This window comes from Sciurus carolinensis, chromosome 1 (assembly GCF_902686445.1).
Source record: "Sciurus carolinensis chromosome 1, mSciCar1.2, whole genome shotgun sequence".
NCBI classification, from domain to species: Eukaryota; Metazoa; Chordata; class Mammalia; order Rodentia; family Sciuridae; genus Sciurus; species Sciurus carolinensis.
Genome location: NC_062213.1, coordinates 101826166 through 101846398, shown reverse-complemented (window position 1 = coordinate 101846398; position 20233 = coordinate 101826166). Strand labels below are relative to the sequence as shown.

The 20233-nt window shown below is 37.0% G+C and overlaps 1 protein-coding gene across 11 annotated transcripts in view; it reads right to left on the bottom strand.

Annotated features, from left to right (window-relative positions):
- Pde4dip (phosphodiesterase 4D interacting protein) overlaps positions 1–20233 on the bottom strand; it is a 204053-nt gene that overhangs the window by 89758 nt on the left and 94062 nt on the right. For 10 of the 11 annotated variants that reach the window (XM_047551316.1, XM_047551336.1, XM_047551351.1 and 7 more), the window contains 4 exons: positions 13951–14027; positions 11042–11165; positions 10711–10886; positions 10285–10402 (listed from right to left, as the gene is read on the bottom strand). In XM_047551316.1, the coding sequence (XP_047407272.1) occupies positions 10285–10402; positions 10711–10886; positions 11042–11165; positions 13951–14027 (495 nt within the window). Of the gene's footprint in view, positions 1–10284; positions 10403–10706; positions 10887–11041; positions 11166–13950; positions 14028–20233 lie in introns of those variants that run through there. The other variant, XM_047551392.1, reaches the window with a different exon arrangement.

The following is a 20233-nucleotide window of genomic DNA, read 5'->3' as shown; positions in this document are numbered from 1 at the left end:
GATTGGATGGTTCCATTGGTTTGGCCTTTGACAAGGGCCTAACAGATGGTATATGGCAAGCAAAAAAAGCACATGGAAAAAGAGGAAGCCAGAGAATTATTTAAGGATTAAGCTTACTCTTTTTCTTTTTTCCTTTTTTTTTTTTAAACTAGGAATTGAACCAGGGGCACTTTACCACTCAATAACATCCCAGCCCTTTCTTTTGTTTTTTGAGATAGGGTCTTACTAAATTGCTGAGGCTGGCCTTGAACTTGCGATCCCCTGCCTCAGCCTGCCTAGTTACTGGGATTACCAGTGTGCACCACTGCACCCAGCGAGGTTCACTTTTATAATAACTTGTTCTCATGAGAGCTCATAGTCCCATGAAAGCTTCTGGAGCCTTCTGAGGGCAGCTTCCGCTATGATCTAAGAACCTCCCCACCTCTTAACGTTCCCACCACCTTTCAGCACTGTCCACTGGAGTCAAAGCTCCCAACACACAAACCCATGGGGAGTATTCTCAAAATACCTCTAAACCACAGTACCTGAGATTTCATCATCTCTACCAAAAAACCTTAATTACTCCCGTTCTAACTTCATCTCATACTTCTTTCCTAACTAAATGGTTTCAAGGTAAATTTTTGTTACCTGTGTATCCCTACTCCCCTTTTTTCTAATCTGAAGCAGCCCATAGCAATCTTTTGATTCAGGAATTCTTGCAGAGCAAAGAACAAAGGCTTGTTTGAAGTCAAATGACTTTTATAATTTTATACACTCCTAAACCCATGGAGAAGATTGAGTCTGATGTTCTAGGTGGGGACAGAAAGAGAGAAATGTTTAACAAAAGAGGAGAGTGATAGATAACTCACCCAGATTGGCAAGAGAATAGAGGTCAAAGAATAACAAGAACCCACCTCCATTCCATATCAGCGTCTTGGGTAAGCAATAGAACCTCAGAAAGGCAAGCAATGGGGCAACTTGGAGAGGATAGACAAGGAATTCTGGCTCCATAAAAGATTCCAGTGTAGCAAGCTGTTGGGTTAACAGAGCCAAGCTTGCTGGGCAGGGTTGCTTCAGGGATGGACTGAAGGTCAGAGTAGTCTGCCTGATGCTTTGGTACCTGATAAAACTAAGGTACTTTTAACCTTCATATAACTGAGTGTAGGGAGGGAAGGAAATACCAAATGAATGGAATTGAATTTCCCACCAACCTGATTAAGATAGGTATTCAGGGTAATATTAAATTTATCTGAAAAAAAAAAAAAAGCAATGTGATATTTCTTGCATAACTGAATTTGTGAATTAAGAGTTTTACCCCATTACAAACGTAGGTGTTCACTGGTGCTCATGTCATCTCATCCTTTCCCATTTTCCCCCAGTGGCTTCCAGTTTATACCTTTATTCTAGAATTTTCTCGTTATCCTACGGTTCTACTCTCAAATAGTCAACTACCTATTTAATATTTGCTTAAAAATATGTGTCAAAGATATCTGAAAATTACCATAGGAAAGACTGAGCTCTACACAGTAGTCTATCCTTATCCACTTTTTGCTACCCCAGTTTCAGTTACCTATAATCAAATGTGGTCTGAAAATATAAAATGGAAAATTCCAGAAATAAACAACTTATAGGTTGTAAACCAAAGTTCATTCTGAGTAGTATAACAAGATCTCTTGCTGTCCCACTTTGTCCCACTTGGGATGTAATTCATCCCTTATCCAGTGTATTGATAGAATATGCTACCCTCCCATTAGTCTTGGACTTCCCAACTTCCACTATTGTGAGAAATAAATTTCTGAGGTTTATAAACTACTTATAAGTTACCCAGGCTATGGTATTTTGTTATAGCAACTACATGAACTAAGACATTGCTTCTGAAGTAATTAGAATGGTATCTTCCTAAATCTGAACCAACAATCATTGAAAAATAAATAAATGTTTTTTCTTGGTATGTCCACTTCTTAAAACCCTGTTCATTCCTTACAGACCAGAATCTTCACTGCCTATTCCATCATGATTTTTTCCTTTCTCTGCTAACTTATTTTTTTTTCCATCAGTGGTTTTCTTGGAGTATAATCTCTAGAAGACAGAAACTAAACCTTATATATCTTTGTGTTCCTTCTTCCTTCAACTAACAGTACCTTTTTTTTTTTTTTTTTTTTTTTTTTTTTTGCGGTACTGGGGATAGAACTCAGGGCCTTGTGCTTGCAAGACAAGCACTCTACCAGCTGAGCTATCTCCCCAGCCCTCTAACAGTACCTTGAGCATTTTAAGTGCTCAATAAATATGTTGTTTCTCCACATTTTTATTGGTGCATTATACTTGTACATAATGGTGGGATTTGTTGTTACTATTCATATATGTGCACAATATAACAATATCATTTGGCCATACTGCTTCTCAGCACCCCCCTCACCTCCCATTCCACCCCCGTCCTGTCTCTTTCCTCTACTGATCTTTTGATTTTCATGAGATTCTCACCTCCCACATTTCTTTTTCTTTTTCCTCTTTAGCTTCCACATATGAGATAAAATATATGACACCTGACCTTCAGATTTTGATTCATTTTGCTTAACATAATGGTCTCTAGTTCCATCTATTTTCCTGCAAATGACATAATTTCATTTTTCTTTATGTATGAATAAAACTCCATTGTCTATGATACCACATTTTTTTTTTTTTTTTATCCATTCATCCATTGATGGACACCTAGGCTGGTTCCATAGTTTGGCTATTGTGAATTCTGCTGCTATAAACTTTAATTATTCAGGGCACATACTGAGGAGGAGGAGTATAGCTGGGTCATATGGTGGTTCCATGCCTGCCTTTTGAGGAACCTCTATAATGATTTCCTTAGTGGTTGTACTAATTTACAACTCCACCAACAGTGTAAAAGTATTCCTTTTCCTCTATATCCTCTCCAGCATTTTCTTTATGGCTGCCATTCTGACTGGTATGAGATGAAATCACAGTATAGATATGCTTTGCATTTCCCTCATTGCTAATGTTGAACATTAACAATGTTGGCCATTTTTATTTTCTTCTTTTAAGAAGTGTCTCTTTAATTCATTTGCATATTTATATTTATTAATTGGGTTATTTGATTTTTTGGTGTATGTATTCTAGATATTAATTGTCTTTCAGAAGAGTAGCTAGCAAAGATTTTCTCCCATTCTGTAGGTTCTCTCTTCACATTCCTAATTGTTGCATTTGCTTTGCAGAAGCTTTTTAATTTGATGCCATCCCATTTAACTCACGGCATTATTACCCGAACTTTAGGAGTCCTTTGAGAAAGGCATTGCCTGAGCCTATGCGCTGAATTGTTGACCCCATGTTTTCTTCCAGGAGTTGCATAGATTCTCTTCTGATTCCTAGGTTTTGATCCATTTTGAGTTGATTCAATAAATATTCTTGATGAAACTGTACAGAAGGCCCTCATTTTCTACCTCCTTTGCCATACCAAAGGATCAAAGGTATGATTACTTTAGCTGGTAAGTCCTGCTTCTTCTGAGACTTATTACTCAGGAAAGTTATATCCAGGGGATAGTAATGTTGAGTGAGGATTTATAAATGAATCTCCAGCTCCAATATTTATCATCTTAAGAAGGAGATACTGAAAAGGTACTCTAAAACAATCTCCTTATTTGAAGTTGTCTGGAGCTGCCAGACCTACTAATCCCTGATTTTTAGTCTCTGCCTTGAGCATTTAGAGCACATTCTTGCCTTAACCTCCACCTCAAGTCTCTCCATGGCAACGCTGGAATGTTTGCTATTTTAGGAAATATGCCTCACTACATGCAGCTCTATTTACATTAGGTTCCCAACAAGGCAAAAATGCAATGGCTTTAGTGTTTGCTTATTAGTGTGCATGGGAAGGTCCTGCTGTATTAAATGTGTGCCCCTTCCTAGAGCTCTTACTCTGTCACTTTAAAATAACCACAATGAAATTGCATGTTAATAAATTTTGCTTATCTCAGACTGAAGAAAAAATGCAGAGGCAAAAAAAGACACAAAACAATAATTCCTGCAAACCTTTCTTTGCAAGTTCATCATTTCCTCTGCTTTCACACTTCTAGTTCCAGTTTTCATTTCAAAGCTTTAAGATGAAGCTGCCTCCATTCTAGAAAGAGGAGTAATATCAAAAACTGAAACAACTGCTAACTTGCCCCTGCAACTTTGTGGATAACATCACAGAGAAAAACACTTTTATGCTTCATTAGCTTTCCTGAGTCCCTGGAGGAAAAGATATGAACAGGTTGCTGCAGCATGACAGCTACATTGAAAAGCTTCAGAGTACTCTGATCACATGTTATGGACTGGAATGAACATCAGAAAGGACTGAAAGCAAACCTGGAGTGAGGTCAACCATTGGTATGTCAAACTCACAACATTTTGGGGTTTGTTTATGTATAAAGTGAATTACATAAATTCATAAATATTTTGCAAACACACTCCCACTAAAAAATACTGTAGAATGTTTTGGTAGAATGGTAAGGCAAAAGTGGAAAGAGAGTAAAATCAATTCAAATAATCTATATTCAAAGTGTCTGTTTTGTTTGAGGGAATGAAGACTCTGAAGTGAAACTTCTGTACTCAGAGATTATAACCAATCCACACTTTTGTACTGGGATCACATGACACATACTCGGCTATAGGAGCTGGGGTAAATAAGTGTTCTTCACTTGAACTGTTTAAACCTAGAAGTGCAAGATCTGTGAGCTATCCTTCCTTCTTAGGCTCAACTGTGGTATTCTCAATTGTGAGGAGTAGGGAAAGGTGGTGGGGTGGAGAATTCAGTCCTTAAGACCCAAGCTCTTTTGTCCTCCAGCATCAGTCAGATTCCAGAATGGTTTTCTTGGAGAGGAGAGATTCCTTAACCTCTGCAGAGCCAGGCTAGAAGCTTAGAAATGGCCCCTGTGGTGAGAGGTGGCACAAAAAAGGTTCGAGTATAATGCAGCAGAGCTAAGACACTCCCACTGTTAGCAGACAAAGATAATGCCCACAGCACAGGCATCAGGTGTCACAAACAGCAGGGCCCATTATACAGTGTCATATACAGAGAAGAGGGACAAAATGCTTTATAATCTGTTTTACAACATTCTTTACAAATATCTAATGCACAGAATGGACTTGATGTAGCAGTTAATGACCATGTGAAACCACAATTTTTCTCTCAAGAGACAATATCAACTACCTGCTTTCAAAGCAATTCTTAGTCACAACCATCAGGATTGCTTTTCTAAAATGTACATCATATGCTTTTATTCCCCTTGCTTAATTTTTTTTAAATCTTCCCTTTCTTACAACATGAAGTTATTAGCTTGACATTTACGTAACTTTAGAGTTGTATATTTCATCACTTTCCAGACTTATCAAATGTTTGGCAATGCTAATTATTCTTAATTCAATTCCTTACTATGTTCCATACCACTATATGTATAGTTCAACCTGCCTAGAATGATCTTTCCCCTATTTTCTGCCTGGTGTATTCAGTCTTTAAGACCCAGTTCAAGTGTGAGTCCCTATCTGAATTGCAAAGATAGAGTTAATCTCTCACATTAGTGGGTTCACTATGCACTATGCACATATTTCTATATTTATTTATCACACTATTACATGCCAATATTTCATTGGACTATAAGCCCTTTGAAAGCTACACTCCCCTAGGCCAAGCAAATGTACCATCTCCTAGAGTGCATTTTAGAAATTCGTTGAGGAAGTGTTCTTGTTTTATTGTCAGAATGATGGGCAGCCAAGGGGGCTACATAACTCGCAATGGGCAGGACAAAGCATTCTCCCAAATTCAAAATGACTTTCAAGACTTCCACTGGACACTGATGGAGGTAATAAACAGTTTGTAATCACCTGAATCTAGAATTAAATTCTGATATATACAGATATATATGTGTGTACATATATATATGTACACACACTTATGAACATAATGAATACACTGAATTTTCCATGAATTAAACTACTATATAAATTAAGGAAAGATTGGCTTTTGTTTGGAAATTTGCCACTTAATACTTTTGGCATAGCCACTTGCTGTTTTTGAATACCAAGATAATATACCTGAGTTACGCTTGAATTTGAAGCTCTGACATTCATGGTGATTTTCCATCCAGGTATAAGCACCTGACTGTTTATATCTTTTCATATAGTTTTGATTCAGAACTTGCATATGAAAATAAACATTATTTATTATAAATTATTCTCTTTTCATGACTTTTATGTCTAATCACATTTATTTTGAGTGTTAATTTGAGTTAATATATAAAATATTTACAGAAGCACCTGGCACATAGGAAATGCTATTATGCTGATGTTATTACTACAGAGTCGTTGGATATTAACTGATAAATATTTAAACTACATGTGGAATACGTATTTAAGAAATTCTATCAATTCGTTTCTAGATTTTGTATTATATACTAATCTGAACCATTTAAGTATGACTATATGTTTCCAAGATGTTACAGGAAGTACTTCAGTGTTTCTCTTTGTCTAACAAGTGAATATAATAACCATTTTGGCCCATTTTCCCTGAACTATTTACACTTGTGATCCTCCTGAGTAATAGTAACACAAACTAGCAACTTTGAGTTCAGTCTTTGCCTATGACACAATTTTTCTGTGTGAGTGACTAGTAGGTCCAGAGGAATAATTGTGACTATTAATCTCCTAATAAAAAATTGCTATATTTATTAATTTTATCTATGTCTTTTACAAGACAAAGATAGTTATAATATGAATGAAGTTTCTAATATGTGATTCATTGAATATATCTTTTTTATCTATTACTCATTTTTAGAATAGCCATTCTCTCTTTCAGATTGATAATATGGATAATGTGGTTACCATGTTCTGAGCAATATGCAAGGCACTTTATATAAATGATCTCCAATACTTATAAATGGCTGAACATTGGGTTTTTTATCTCTATTTTACAGAAGAGGAAACTGTGTTTGAAGGGGTTATTTAACTTGTTCAAGGGCATACATCTAAAAATGGGTAATGCTGGTATTCAAATTCCCAAACCTAAGCTTGTTCTTTCATATCATTTTGCTGCCCTAGTTAAAAGTACTTCACCCTAGAATCAGCTGTACAAGGATCAAGATTCCTTCTCTGAACTTGCACTTGTGTCCTCCCATAAGTCAATCTGAACCACTGGAGTATGGCCAAAATTCCCAAGATATTACAGAAATCAATATTTTATTCTGGCTAGGCCACAGAGTATAAAATAGAAGCACAGTGACCAAAACTTTTCTTTGAACTCTGAACACAAGTTGGGAAAAGGAAGTTTTCACAGAATTATCTAGATGCTTACTAAAAGACTGCCTTGTGTATTCAGGTCACTCTGGGCTATCTTAGAAACAATAAAATAAAACAGTCCTACACACACTGCCAGTCCTGACTATTTTTTCCCATAAGTCACAGACTCAAAGGGAGAAACTAGGAAGTGAGCTGTGGGACACTTTCTGTCCTCCATACCTGGGAGGACCTACTCTAAAGACCCCTGTGATAGAAGCTTCCCAACTTGGGTGTTCAGCACAGTGTGCCCCAAGATGGCCCACCACTGTGCAGAGATGCCAGCCCCCTCAGCTCTCAGGATAGTAGATGAATCCTAAGATGGCCATGGGCAGTCACCTGCAACCATAAGCAGGCTCAGTGACTGTTATGGTTTAGATACGAGGTTTCGCCAAAAAGCTCACATGTGAGGCAATGCAAGAAAGTTTAGAGGTAAAATGATTAGGTTATGAAAGCGTTAACCTAATCAATACACGAATCCACTGATACGGATTAACTAGGCTATAAATGTAAGCAGATAGGGTGTGGCTGGAAAAGGTAGGTCACTGGGAGAGTGCCTTTGTCATTTATATTTTGTCCCTGGTGAGCAGAACTGTCTCTGCCTCCTGGTGGCCATGTCCTGAGCTGCTTTCCTTCTCCACACTTCCACTATGATGTTCTGCCTCACCGCGGGCCCACGCTACAGAGTCAGCCATCTATGGATGGAGATCTCTGAAACCATGAGCCAAATAACCTTTTCCTCTTCTACTTGGTTCTTATCATGTCTTTTGGTCACAGTTACAAACAAGCTGACTAAAACAGTCACTTATTTTAGTATATCATAGATGTATGATAATTTCCTATGAAAACAAATTTTCTTTGAAAAAGGTAGGAAAACACTGTCTTAGAGATTTAACAGCGCAAAGTGATCATGTTTCTCAATGTACAATGTTTTCAGTAATTACAATAACAATACATTTTATAAAAAGCAACATTTTAAAAGCATATCAATTTTGTACAATTTAGGTGACAATGTCTTTCTTTTTTTCTGCACAATTATGCAATATTATCCTCTGTATGGTATACTTATCCTGTTCTAAGCATTCTTTAGAGTATAATATAGAATATAATATAGATAATTTAGTTTCTTTGAAATTATATTTCTGTTCTTTAAATCTTTTCTGAAGATTAGCATCGCAATTGCTGAACAACGTAATGCCCATAAGTGCTTGCCAAAGATGATGAAAATAAGTATATATACCTAAATATATCAGTATTTATGTGTTGATAAATATAAAATGAGCAATAAGAGTGATCTTATTTTGGAAATTATATATACTAATTATTTCTTTCAAAACATTCATATTAGGGACTATATACTTTTTCCCAGTGATTCTAGAATTATAATAAAACATCACCATTATAAATTTAAGAGATTATTTGGGCTAATCTTCCCATTTTACACATATGGAAGCAGAGAAGTGACCTATCCATAGTCATGCAGCTGGTAAGTAATCAAGATAGAAATTCAGTTCTTATTCCTAGTCAAGTTTTTTCTAAGGAAAATGTGCTATGAAATCTTTTCAGGAGTTCCTTAAGAAACTTCATGTGTTTCAACATGTATCTAGCAAAAAGCCTAAGAACTTTAATTTTATTCATAACTGTCAAATTACACACACAAACATCACTTCTTGAATTTATTAACCAAATTTAACCAACCAAAATGGATCCATAGTCTAAAAAGTTCACAAGTGTGGCCAGAAAAATAACTTCTTCTGTCTTCACTGTGGGCTACGCATCCAGACTAGACAACTCCTAGTGAGAAGCTTTATCTATTTATACCTATACCTTACTAATGTTATCATTTGCTATACGTACCAAAACATGGAAAAAGCTAGGAAGCCCTGGCTTAACTAATTCTTACTATTGTTCTTTATCCTGATTCCAACCTTTGTAAATGTGAATCAATATGTTAAACCACACATTTTGTTTTATCATTGGTCTAGACCAATGTAAGAATGTAAGAATACCTGGGAATTGTTATGTTACTTGAACTCAAATATATTCTGTTTCATTTAGAAAGTTATTTTTGGTAAATTAAATGTCAAATGGAAGAGGGAGTTCCCTCTGGGATAACTTCCAAGAGTGAGGATATAGATAAAAATACAATACAATACATAGCAAATGTGATCTGTTCAATATTAAAACCATATTCTATGTTCTATATAGTTATAAATCACTCAGTATGGTTGGCAAAAATCCAAGCTGGTCACTATAATTTCCACTTTTGTGTAATCCCCACCACTTGGATATGGGAAAGACCTGTAATACTTCTAATAGAGCATGGCAAAGGTAATGTAATGTCACTACACAATTATGCTATGTTATGTAGCAAAAGTGAGATTTTTTCAGATGTAATTCAGGCTCCCAATCAGTTGACTTTAGGTTAACCAAAAAGGATAGTACACCGGTGGGCCTGATTTAATCTGGTGAACCCCTTAAAAGAGGATCTAAAAGTTAGAGAAGTAAGAGTCTCCTTGGCTATGAAGAAACAAGGTCCTACTTCTACAATACAGAGATAAATTGTGCCAGTAACCTGAGGGAGTTTAGGGTCAGATCCTTTCCTGTTTCACCTCCAGATGAGGAAAGTCCCATCCACACCTCCATTTCAGAGTTATGAGACCCTGAACTGAGAACTTAGCTAAGCCATGTCTGGACTCCTGACCCACATAAACTGAGATAATAAGCCACGTATGTGTAGTTTTAAACTGCTAAGTCTGGGGCTGGGGTGGTGGCTCAATGGTAGAGCGCTTGCCTAACAAGTGTGAGGCACTGGGTTCAATCCTTAGCACTACATAAAATAAATAAAATAAAGGTATTATGTGCAATTACATCTTTTTTTTTTTTTTTTTTAACTGCTAAGTCTGTAACAATTTGTTACCCAGAAATGGAGAATAAAGGTAAAGCCTAAGACAGCATGAATCAAGTGCCATGGGACATATAGCCCCACCCTACCTGCACTTCCATGTTAATGGGCTCCTCCAGCACATGTAGCAGTTGCTGTTTCTCCTGAGACAGTTGTTCTACAAGCCTCTCTTGGGCAGCCAGGCTCTGACTCAGTTCTTCAATTCTCCTGCAGCAAAGAGAAATAAGACCCAATCTCTTGCTTGCCACCACTGTACCACTTTATTAATCTACTAGTAATACTTAGCCTTGTGAATAGTAAGAAGTGAATTGTTTTTGTTTTTGTTTTTAATGGATACCATTGAAGACTCAACCCTGAAAAGAAAACCTTGGGTTGTGTGACCAGAAAGTCTTAGAAATGGCGATGGTTCTGCCACTCTACCATCAGTCCTAACAAGGAACAGTGTGGCTACTGAACATTCTCATGGCCTGCAGAATAGGCAAAGTTAAGCAACAAAGAGTACCAAAGACACCTACCTGTCCCTCTGGGCCAGGGCCTCATTGTACTGGTCAGGTTCGACCTGGTCTCCTGGTACATCTTCCTTGTCCTTGGTGACTCCCTTCAGTTTTTCTGAGAGCTCCAGGTTACACTCTTTCTCTGCTTCCACCAGAGCTGCCATGCGTGCAGCTTCATTCTTTGCTAGCCTGGATTCCTGCAAAAAGAATGAAAACAGAGATTGACAAGTCCCATCTAGGTGAGGAGCTTTAAGACAGAGTAGAGAGGGGAAAAGTGAAAGCCAGAAAACAGAACAGCAGTGAGAGAGTAAAAGAGGACCCCTGGCAGTGGGCCTTGGAGACTCCTGCTCACCTCCTGCAGCAGTTGGATCTTATTCTCTAGGAGCTCATAAACATGCTCCGTCTCCTGCTGCTGCTCCTCAAACTGGCGCCGGAGCTCAGCTTCATTCTGGCTGTTGAGATTCTCTACATCAGCCCTAGAAACATGGAACATCAGCCAGTCAGAGTCAGACACCTAATTTCACCAGTGAACTCACTGAGGTTGTTCCAGCAATCCAGAGTCACACCAAGGAAAAGAAAAGTAAGCATCATTTTTTTCTTTCTTCTGCAATTATCTGTGGAGCTGATCTGTCCAACTTTCTCAGGGGATCTCAGGAATTCTAATTTTTTGTTGCTTGTCAAGTAGGCTATGCCTGGCTTGCTAGAGACTTCATTATAGCTGTAGCTTCAGAAGGAGGAACCTTCTTTTAGAAGGCAGGTGGTCAGCACCCATGTTCACTATCATCTGTCCCTGAACTTTCCCATTTAGACTGCTTTTTCTAGATGACTTTGCTTATTTCTTGCTCTGCTGGTTGTTTAAAGTGTTCCTTCCATTCAGAATAATAGGACAGGATATCCACCTGGACCACCACAGAAATGTCCTCTGCCTTAACAGCTGAGAATGCATAGTAGACTGTCCTAAATCTGGGCTACCTATGCAGATTTCTATCCAGTTTTCCAAGGTCCCTCACAGAAAGCAGACATTTAATCTATGGGAGCTCAGTGTTTTGGCTGAGCTTTGCTTCCCTGATAGCCCTAGGAATTAATATCCAAGCACTAACATGAAGTGGGTAAGGTATCACCAGTTTATTTATAGCAAACAACAACTGTCTTGGATATCTGAACATTAGAATTTGGGGGCAGTATCAGGTGCTGACTGATCTTAATTCCGGTTGGCTTTTACTCCTGTTGTAAGCCATTTATTAAGAACTACAAACCATCTTCTTGTTCTGAGGGCAAAGAACAATGTTGAACCTTTATAGGCTCATAAAGCAACAAGCCCAGAGGTTATGTCCACGGAGACCACATTTGGCTTCCCTGAAGATTACAGGATTCCTTGGGTGACAGTGAATATTACTCTGCACCATTCCAGAGGCTCTCTTATCATTATACAGTCTTTGGGGAGTATGAAGGTCTGGACTGTACATTGGACAAAAGTCAAGGGAATGACTGAAGACCCCCTAAATAGGCAGAACTTAGAAATTGACTTTTACATTGACTCACTACTCTTTGATAAAACATTAGACAACCACTGAGAATCTCTAGAGGATGCACACTACATGTTTTCTGAGTAACTCAGACAGGAATGCCTGATTTAAGAAGTTATAGAGTTTGGGGGTATTTTTTTTTTTTTTTGGTTTGTTTGTTTTTTTAATTTGGAAGGTCTCTTTATTTGTTCACACTGTCATGTCTAAAATTGATATCCTGAGTATTGTGTTGTTTCATTTTTTAATTTGTTCTAATTAGTTATTCATGACAATAGAATGCATTTTGACACATTGTACACAAATGGAGCATAACCTCTCCTTCCTTTGGCTGAACATGGTGCAGTCACACCAATATTGTAATCATACATGTATATAGGGTAATAATGTCCATCTCATTCCACAGTCCTTCCCATTCCCACACCCCTCCCCTTTCCTCACTCCTGTCTATACACTCCAGACTTCCTTCTCTACCCCACCATTATGGATTGGCATCCACTTATCAGAGAAAACATTTGGCCTTTGGTTTTTTGGGTTTGGTTTATTTCACTTAGCATGACACTCTCTAGTTCCATCCATTTACCTGGAAATGCCATAATTTAATTCTTCTTTAAGGCTAATATTCCATTGTGTATATGTACCACATTTTCTTTATCCATTCATCTGGCATCTAGGTTGGTACCACAGTTAAGAAGCTGTAGTTTTTCTGAAATCAGAAGGCCCATGAACTTGATGCCATATGTTGGCTCCACCAGTAATATAAGATGACTTTAACTCTCTGTACCCTGGTTTCCTTAGTTTTCAAACAGGATTATGCCACCAAAATGAAATGACTTAAAATTTTTTGAAAGCAAAAGAGCTTGGTGGCAAACCTCCACTTTTTTACTAGGCATAATCAAGCAAACACATATACAGAGAGTAATGTTTACCTTCACCCAAAGGGGCATACCCTGTATACATCACTTACCACTTTTCCCCCTTACGTAGTCTATCAAGAACTTTCCACCAAGACAAATAACATAGAGCCAACTTACTATTTTTAATAACTGCATAACAGTCCACAGGTTGGTTTTATTGAAAATTTTTCAATCATTACCCTATTGATGGACAGTTGGGGGTATTTTTTGTTTTTGTCTGTTTGTTTTGCTGTTACAAATAATGATCCAGCAAACATCCTTATATATTTAACTTTTCACAGGAGTGCCTTTACTTATGAGAAACAGAATGCTTCTAGGGATTATTTGATCAAAGGAAATGTTTCTTTTTGACTTTGATAGATAGCATCACATACCAAAAATGTAGCCACAATTCTCTCATCAGAAGCATACGGGCATGTCCATTTTCTACAATCATTATATCCGCCCTTAATGTTATCAGACTGATAGATAATCTCTGATAAAGGTTATCTGCAATTGTCTCTTTCAACTAAAAGTAGAAGTATTCTCAGTTTCCTGATCTGTTCTTTACTGTTTAATAGGAAGTTTGTAAACTTAGGTCTAGTGGGTTACCATTCTGCAGCAAGGTCTGCTGATCTAGTAATAGAGAACCCAAGGGGAAGAAAGCACACAAACATTTATGGTTTCAATTCCTAAACTGGACACAACATTCAAATGCCAGGGATAAAATAAAGGAATTTGGGTCTAAATTTATTGCTACCAGATTAGTGAGCTGGACTCTGGGAAAGGAACAGAGCTCCTCTGTTCAGACTATTCTGCGCTTCATTCAAACTGCAACTCACCATGATTTATCCAGATGCTGTTTCTTGTCCTGAAGTTCTCGTTTCAGGCTCTCCACTTCAACCTTCAGCTCGATGTTCTGAAAAGCACACAGGTATTCACTGTCATTCATTAACTGCCAAACACCCCCTGTCCTAGAACCAGATTCATACTTGGATCTGGACTTGTTTCATAGCCTCTCATTTCATCTCAGCTCTTTTCATAACCCTTGACGTAAATGGGAATTCAGATGGATCGGCAATTTTGCCAAGGAAAAATGAACCATACAGCCTCAAGATTTCCCCTGTACTACTTATTCATTCTCTCAGCCTGTTCATCATTATCCCTGGATGGTAAACAATGCCCAAGGCTATTTGTTCTTTAAAACATTAGAGGTCAGAGTGTACGTTAAAACAACTTTTTCTTACTAGTACAAGTCTACTCTTTAAAACCAAATTGCCAGGGCTGGTGGTGCTGTGGCTCAGTGGTACAGCACTTGCCTAGCATGTGTGAGGCACTGGGTTTAATCCTCAGCACTACATAAAAATAAATAAGTAAAATAAAGGTAGGTCCTGTCCATCTACAACTAAAAAAAAAAAAAAAAAAAAAAAAAAAAACACCAAATTGCTGTATGCAGAATTATATTTTAGATTTAATTATTTTATTGTGAGCATTTTTGGAAACAATACTTTCTTTGCCTTTACTGTGAATTTGACCTTTCATAAATTAAGATGAGAGGGGACTCCAATGGTAAATCTATGCAGGAAACAGTTAATTTTTGTTGAGGAAGGCAGCAACAAATAAGATTCTGGCAAACAGAAAAGAAAATAAAAATATCCCAGGTGAAGTATGAACAAAGATTTGATGAAATGCACATGATGCATCCAGTGCAGGTTAAGTGACCAGGTGTGTGGAAAGGAGTGGGAAAATCAGTAGAGAAAATAGTTTGGAGCCAGGTGCAGTGGTATACACCCATAATCCCAGCAACTCAGGAATCTGAGGCAGAGAATTCCAAGTTTGAAGCCAGCCTGGACAACTTAGCAAGACCCTGTCTCAAAATAAAATGTAAAAAAGGGTAAGGATATAGCTCAGTGATAGAGTGTCCCTGGGTTTAATCCCCCAACCATACCCCCAAAAGTTTGAAGCTAGTTTGTAAAAAGTCACATCAAGAAGAGATCAAGGACTCATCAGGGAGATTTAGGCAAAATATCACCACATTCTATTCTGTTGAGGAAGGAACTTGTGGTAGATGTGAAGATGAGTGAGTCAGGAGGTGATTGACCAGAAGATGGATGGGAACTGTCTGACGGCACACTGGTATAGAGAAAAAGACCCAAAAGACATTTAAGAGATTCTACAAGGCATGTTGACTTGTGAGATTCAAATTAAACTAGAAGGAGGAGGAGCAAAGATGATGCAGAGATAACTAGCATGTGGTTAGTGACATACTCTTAACAATAGGGAACAGAAAACAGGAGCAAGTGGGAGTGAGGACCTAAGAGGGAGTCTCCAAATGTTGGTTGGAGGATTACTTTATCTCATCTTAGACCTGAGGATAAAGAGGTGATTTATTCCTTTCCCTGCTGAAGTCCATGACACAGTATTATGCAAAAAAGGATATTATCAACTAAGAGAGTAAGAAACCTTTACATCATAGGTTGACAAAGTGATACCCTGACTGGAGCATGGAAAGGCATGTTGTGGATACTAGAACATATAACAACCACAATACCTAGGTTTCTTAGAGTCCAAGGGAATATGCCATGCCAGGGTGTCACCTACTTTTGTGAGGGATTTCATAACACCTTCTCATGCTGCATGGAAGAAGCAATAATGCTAGCTGGAAACAATAGACACCTCTTAGATATTTGAGAGACACTGAGAATTAAAGAATTTTGGACTGGAAGGCAGTTAGACCCAAGGTGTTTTTGATCATATTGCTAGTGAGTTTCTAGTTGACCTACTGAAAAGAGTGCTAGATGCTCTCCTAAGAAAACAGGTACCTTTGGCTTGGGATAGAACATACGGTGAGGTCAGATGAAATTAGAGTATCTTAATTTCTTCAAGGCTTACATTATAGCATTTAAGAAGAAAGTGATAGCCTGGTCTTTTCAGAACATTCTCTAAAGTTATTTTCTGAACACTAACACTGGGGTTCCTGGACTTAGCAATGAAAATTACAGGATGTCCAGTTCAATTTGAATTTCAGATAAATAATAAATAATTTTTATTATAAGTGTTCTTTGCTATATTTGGGACATAGTTAAAATATTCTTTGTTATTGATCTGAAATTCAAATTTAATTAAGCATCTTGTTCACACCAAAAGATGGATAACTGGCAATGCTAACTCGCCCCAAATAAACAACTAGTAGCAAAGCATATCTCAATCTTGTGTGCTAAGTATCAAATCCAGGGCCTCACACATGCTAGGTAAGCACTCTAACCACTGAGCTACATACCCAATCCGAGTTGCTTCCTACAGGGTACATGCTGAGTATTAAATGTCAATGAGGACCTCAGCCCCACCAGGAAAAATATTTAAATGTATAAGGAAGAAAAATGGAAGGTATAAATTATATAGGTCCATCCATTCTAAAGCCTAAATAAGAAAATGAAGCTAGTTCTTGAATTAATTTGGCCATAGATTCACATATTTAAAATACCTTAGCATTTATCTGCTCTAGGTCTCTCATTTTAAACAGAGAAATTGAAACCCAGTTGAATCCAGTATTCCACTTTGGCTTCAACAATTTCAACCAGAGAAATCAGCTCATAAGACAATGTCCAGCTTTGCCTGATAGTAGAATGTGGTTAGTTATAAGATTAGAGAATATGTTGCATTTAGTCCTCGAAGGAACATGTGGAGCCAGTATGATGGCTAGAAGAGGGCTATCGAGTCACCTGGCCAAAAACCTTCAATCTCCATATCTATCAAGGGGACTATAATGATAACAATTTCATATGGATGTCAAGAAGATTAATTGAAATAATGCACAGAAAGCTTATTGCACAATGCCTGGCATTCAGTAAGCATTCAAAAAATGTTAGCTATTATTGTCTATAAAAACAACAATTTATCATCTCTGACTAGGATAGCTGAATTTCTTAACCATAATTACATATTAAACTAACGTTATGTCATAGAAAGGATTAAATTATTTATTACCTAAAAGGTGGAATGTCCCAGGCACATGAATACATACCCAATCTGAACTCTTCACTTTAACTTTGTCATTTTGAGATAAGTAGCAATGAGAAATGAAAATGAGGGAAAGGAAAAAAGAGGAAAGACAAGAAGTAAAATGAATTCTTTAGGCTTTAGCATCATGTCTATTCAAATAGACAAAAAGGTTTATGAATCTGACACTGAACTGCTAAAATAGCTTATCTCCACAAGATTAGATACAAATCTTGTGATCAATTATTCCAGTAGACCAAAGTCTGATTTCATGGGAGCTACAAAATCTTACCACATGGTAATGCAAGTACAAACCAATTTATAACACCAAAGTCTAACCCTTTTGTAACCTTTTTCTATAGAAAAATCACTACATAGTTTATCACATTTATCTGCTTTCCATGAATGAATATTCATGTATAAATCATTAAATTCCAAGTATAGCTTAAATGGATCCCAAATTAACCACATCTGCTTACTTCTCACCAAATCTCATCAGCTCTTCCTCAAGGTTTCTAAGAAAGAGGGACTGGGAGGAGAGCACCTCTTTTTCCATGTCTCCAAATTAATATTTGCCCAACTAACTCAAGAAGTTTCGATGATGAAGCTCAAATTAAATAGGAACAACAGTAAACTTTCAAAACTTTCATTATAATGTTAGCACCTAAACTAAAGGACAGGGCTAATAATATTTGTGTGGATCAACCATGTTTAATTAGACTTTCTCCAAGTGCAGCTTGTTTTGTTTTGGGAAACATCACTGGACCAGAGTCTTTAAAGCAATCATTGTTAAACACAGGATCCCACTGAAATGATTTCTACACTGGTGTTCAGAGTTCAACACAGGATCAAGTTAAAAGCAACTAGCATGAACTAATTGCTGGACTCCTTTCCAAGTCTTCAATTTTAACTCTTCAAATTAATCCACTGTTCTTATAATTCATAATGTGTCTCTTTTAAAAAGAATATTTTTGAATTTTTTCTACAATAGAAGCCATGGCATACTAAATCCTAAAAACCTACTTTTTAAAAAACAAAGAGAAATGGCTTTGCCTGATCGGTTAAAAAGTCTTAATCCAAAATGTGTTCATTTTTTTTTTATCATAGGCCAATAGTTTGCACACTGCTTTCCACATAATACTAATATTTCATGAATCATTTCTATGAGTAGGGGAGGGAAAGGTTTAAATTGAAAAAGTGTAGTCACACCCAGGGAGTGTAACATGTCCACTCCACCTCTTATGAGTCAGGTATTCTATACCTATTAGTGTTGAATGGGACTTTAAAGGTCTCATGGGAAATATAACATCTAGCAGGTATTTCTTAGTATGCCTGCAACTCAGCTGAAGAGATAAGATTAAAAAATCCAAGGTAAGGAGTAAAAATGCTAAAAGTGATAATTGGTAAGGCAATACAAATATGACCAGAGTTCCAAGTAAGGTTTATTAGGTAAGATACACAAAAGTGGAGGTCATTATAGATGAGGAAATGTAGTATTAAGATAGAAATCACTCTACACTCCAAAATACAGTGCCTGTCAGTAGTTCATTTACTCCAAGCATGAATATTTGATAAAGGACAATTACAGAACAATTACAAATTTTCGTCCATCAACTGTGTGGTAGAGCCATACAAGGGAATATTATTTAGGCATATAAAAGAATGATACATGCTACAACATGGATGAACTTTGAAAACATTGTGTTAAATGAAGTCAGACACAAACTTATGCTTAATTCCATCTACATGAAAAGTTCAAAATAGGCAAATCTATAATGAAAGAAAGATCAATGATTGACTAGCTAGGGGAAACATGGAAATTAGTGATGGTTCATGAGTAAAGATTTCTTTATGGAATGATGAAATGTTCTAAAATTGATTATGATGAAGGTTGTGTGACTGAAAATATATGGAAACACTGGTATGTACACTTCAAATGAGAGAGCCCTAATTTTATTGTGAATATCTCACTAAAGTCATTATAAAAATGTTTCAAAAAGCCCTAGGAAGTTTCAGTAGTTAAATGATAAACATTGTTGCAAATGCACTTGGGACAGTGTCTGGTACATAGGATTATTACTATGTCTGAACTACACAACAAAACTATACATTCTCTTTGAGCTTCTCCAATGGAAGTTATCATCTGGTGTTCCTGAATCTCTTTCCAATCTTGCCCTCCTCTCCAGCCTTCCTGAATATCACCTTATCAAGCACTCCCTCAGCCTCACCAGGATCAGAGTAAATAATCTCATATCTGGTCTCTCCAATCTTGGTTTCTCCTCCCTTTACATTTTTTTCTAAAACATAACTGATTATGCCATTCCCTGTTCTCAAAAAGTCTTTCATGATTTTAAACTGCACAGCACTGAAACTTCACATGACATCCTGTATTTAAATTTGACCTCAATCTACTATCCAGCTTGATCTCCCACCATTATCCACCAGCCTAAATGGATTTCCAGAACATGTCCTAGGCTTCCTTGGTTCCACATCATTGTTCTTCTTTCAGCTTCATCATTAAATACCATATTCCTTATAAAGCCTTACTTTACCATTCCCAGTTAAAATTAATTTATTTTGCCTCTGATAATATGAGTTGTAATAATATTATTCTCCTTATTCTTCAACATTGACATACATATGATGCATATTTTTGTATGTCTTATTTACCCTTTTGAATTATAAGCTCTTTAAAGACAGAGTAAATAATGATATGGTGGAACTAGCCAAGTATTAAGCATTTTTCCCTCTTTTTCTGAAGTTGGGAAAGGAATTTCAGAATAGATACATCTAGGTTCAAATGCCTTCCTGCCTTTTCCTAGCTGGGGAACCTTATTTTGTGTAAATGACCTAATCTCTTAAAACTTATTTCCTCATTTATGAAATGGGAATTTTAAAAATTTCCTTGAGGTCTCTAGGTAGGAATAAATGAGCCTATGTGAAGTACCCAGCACAGTGTCTGATTCAAATGACTGGCAGCTGTGAGTCATCCAAGGCCCAGTGCCTCCAATATATGTGTGTAGTAAAAGCACTAATTGAGTGGACCAACAAATGAACAAACTGGCAAGGAAAAACATGGACAAGAGGCAGAGGAAGTGGGATGACAATGACATTTGTTGAGTAAGT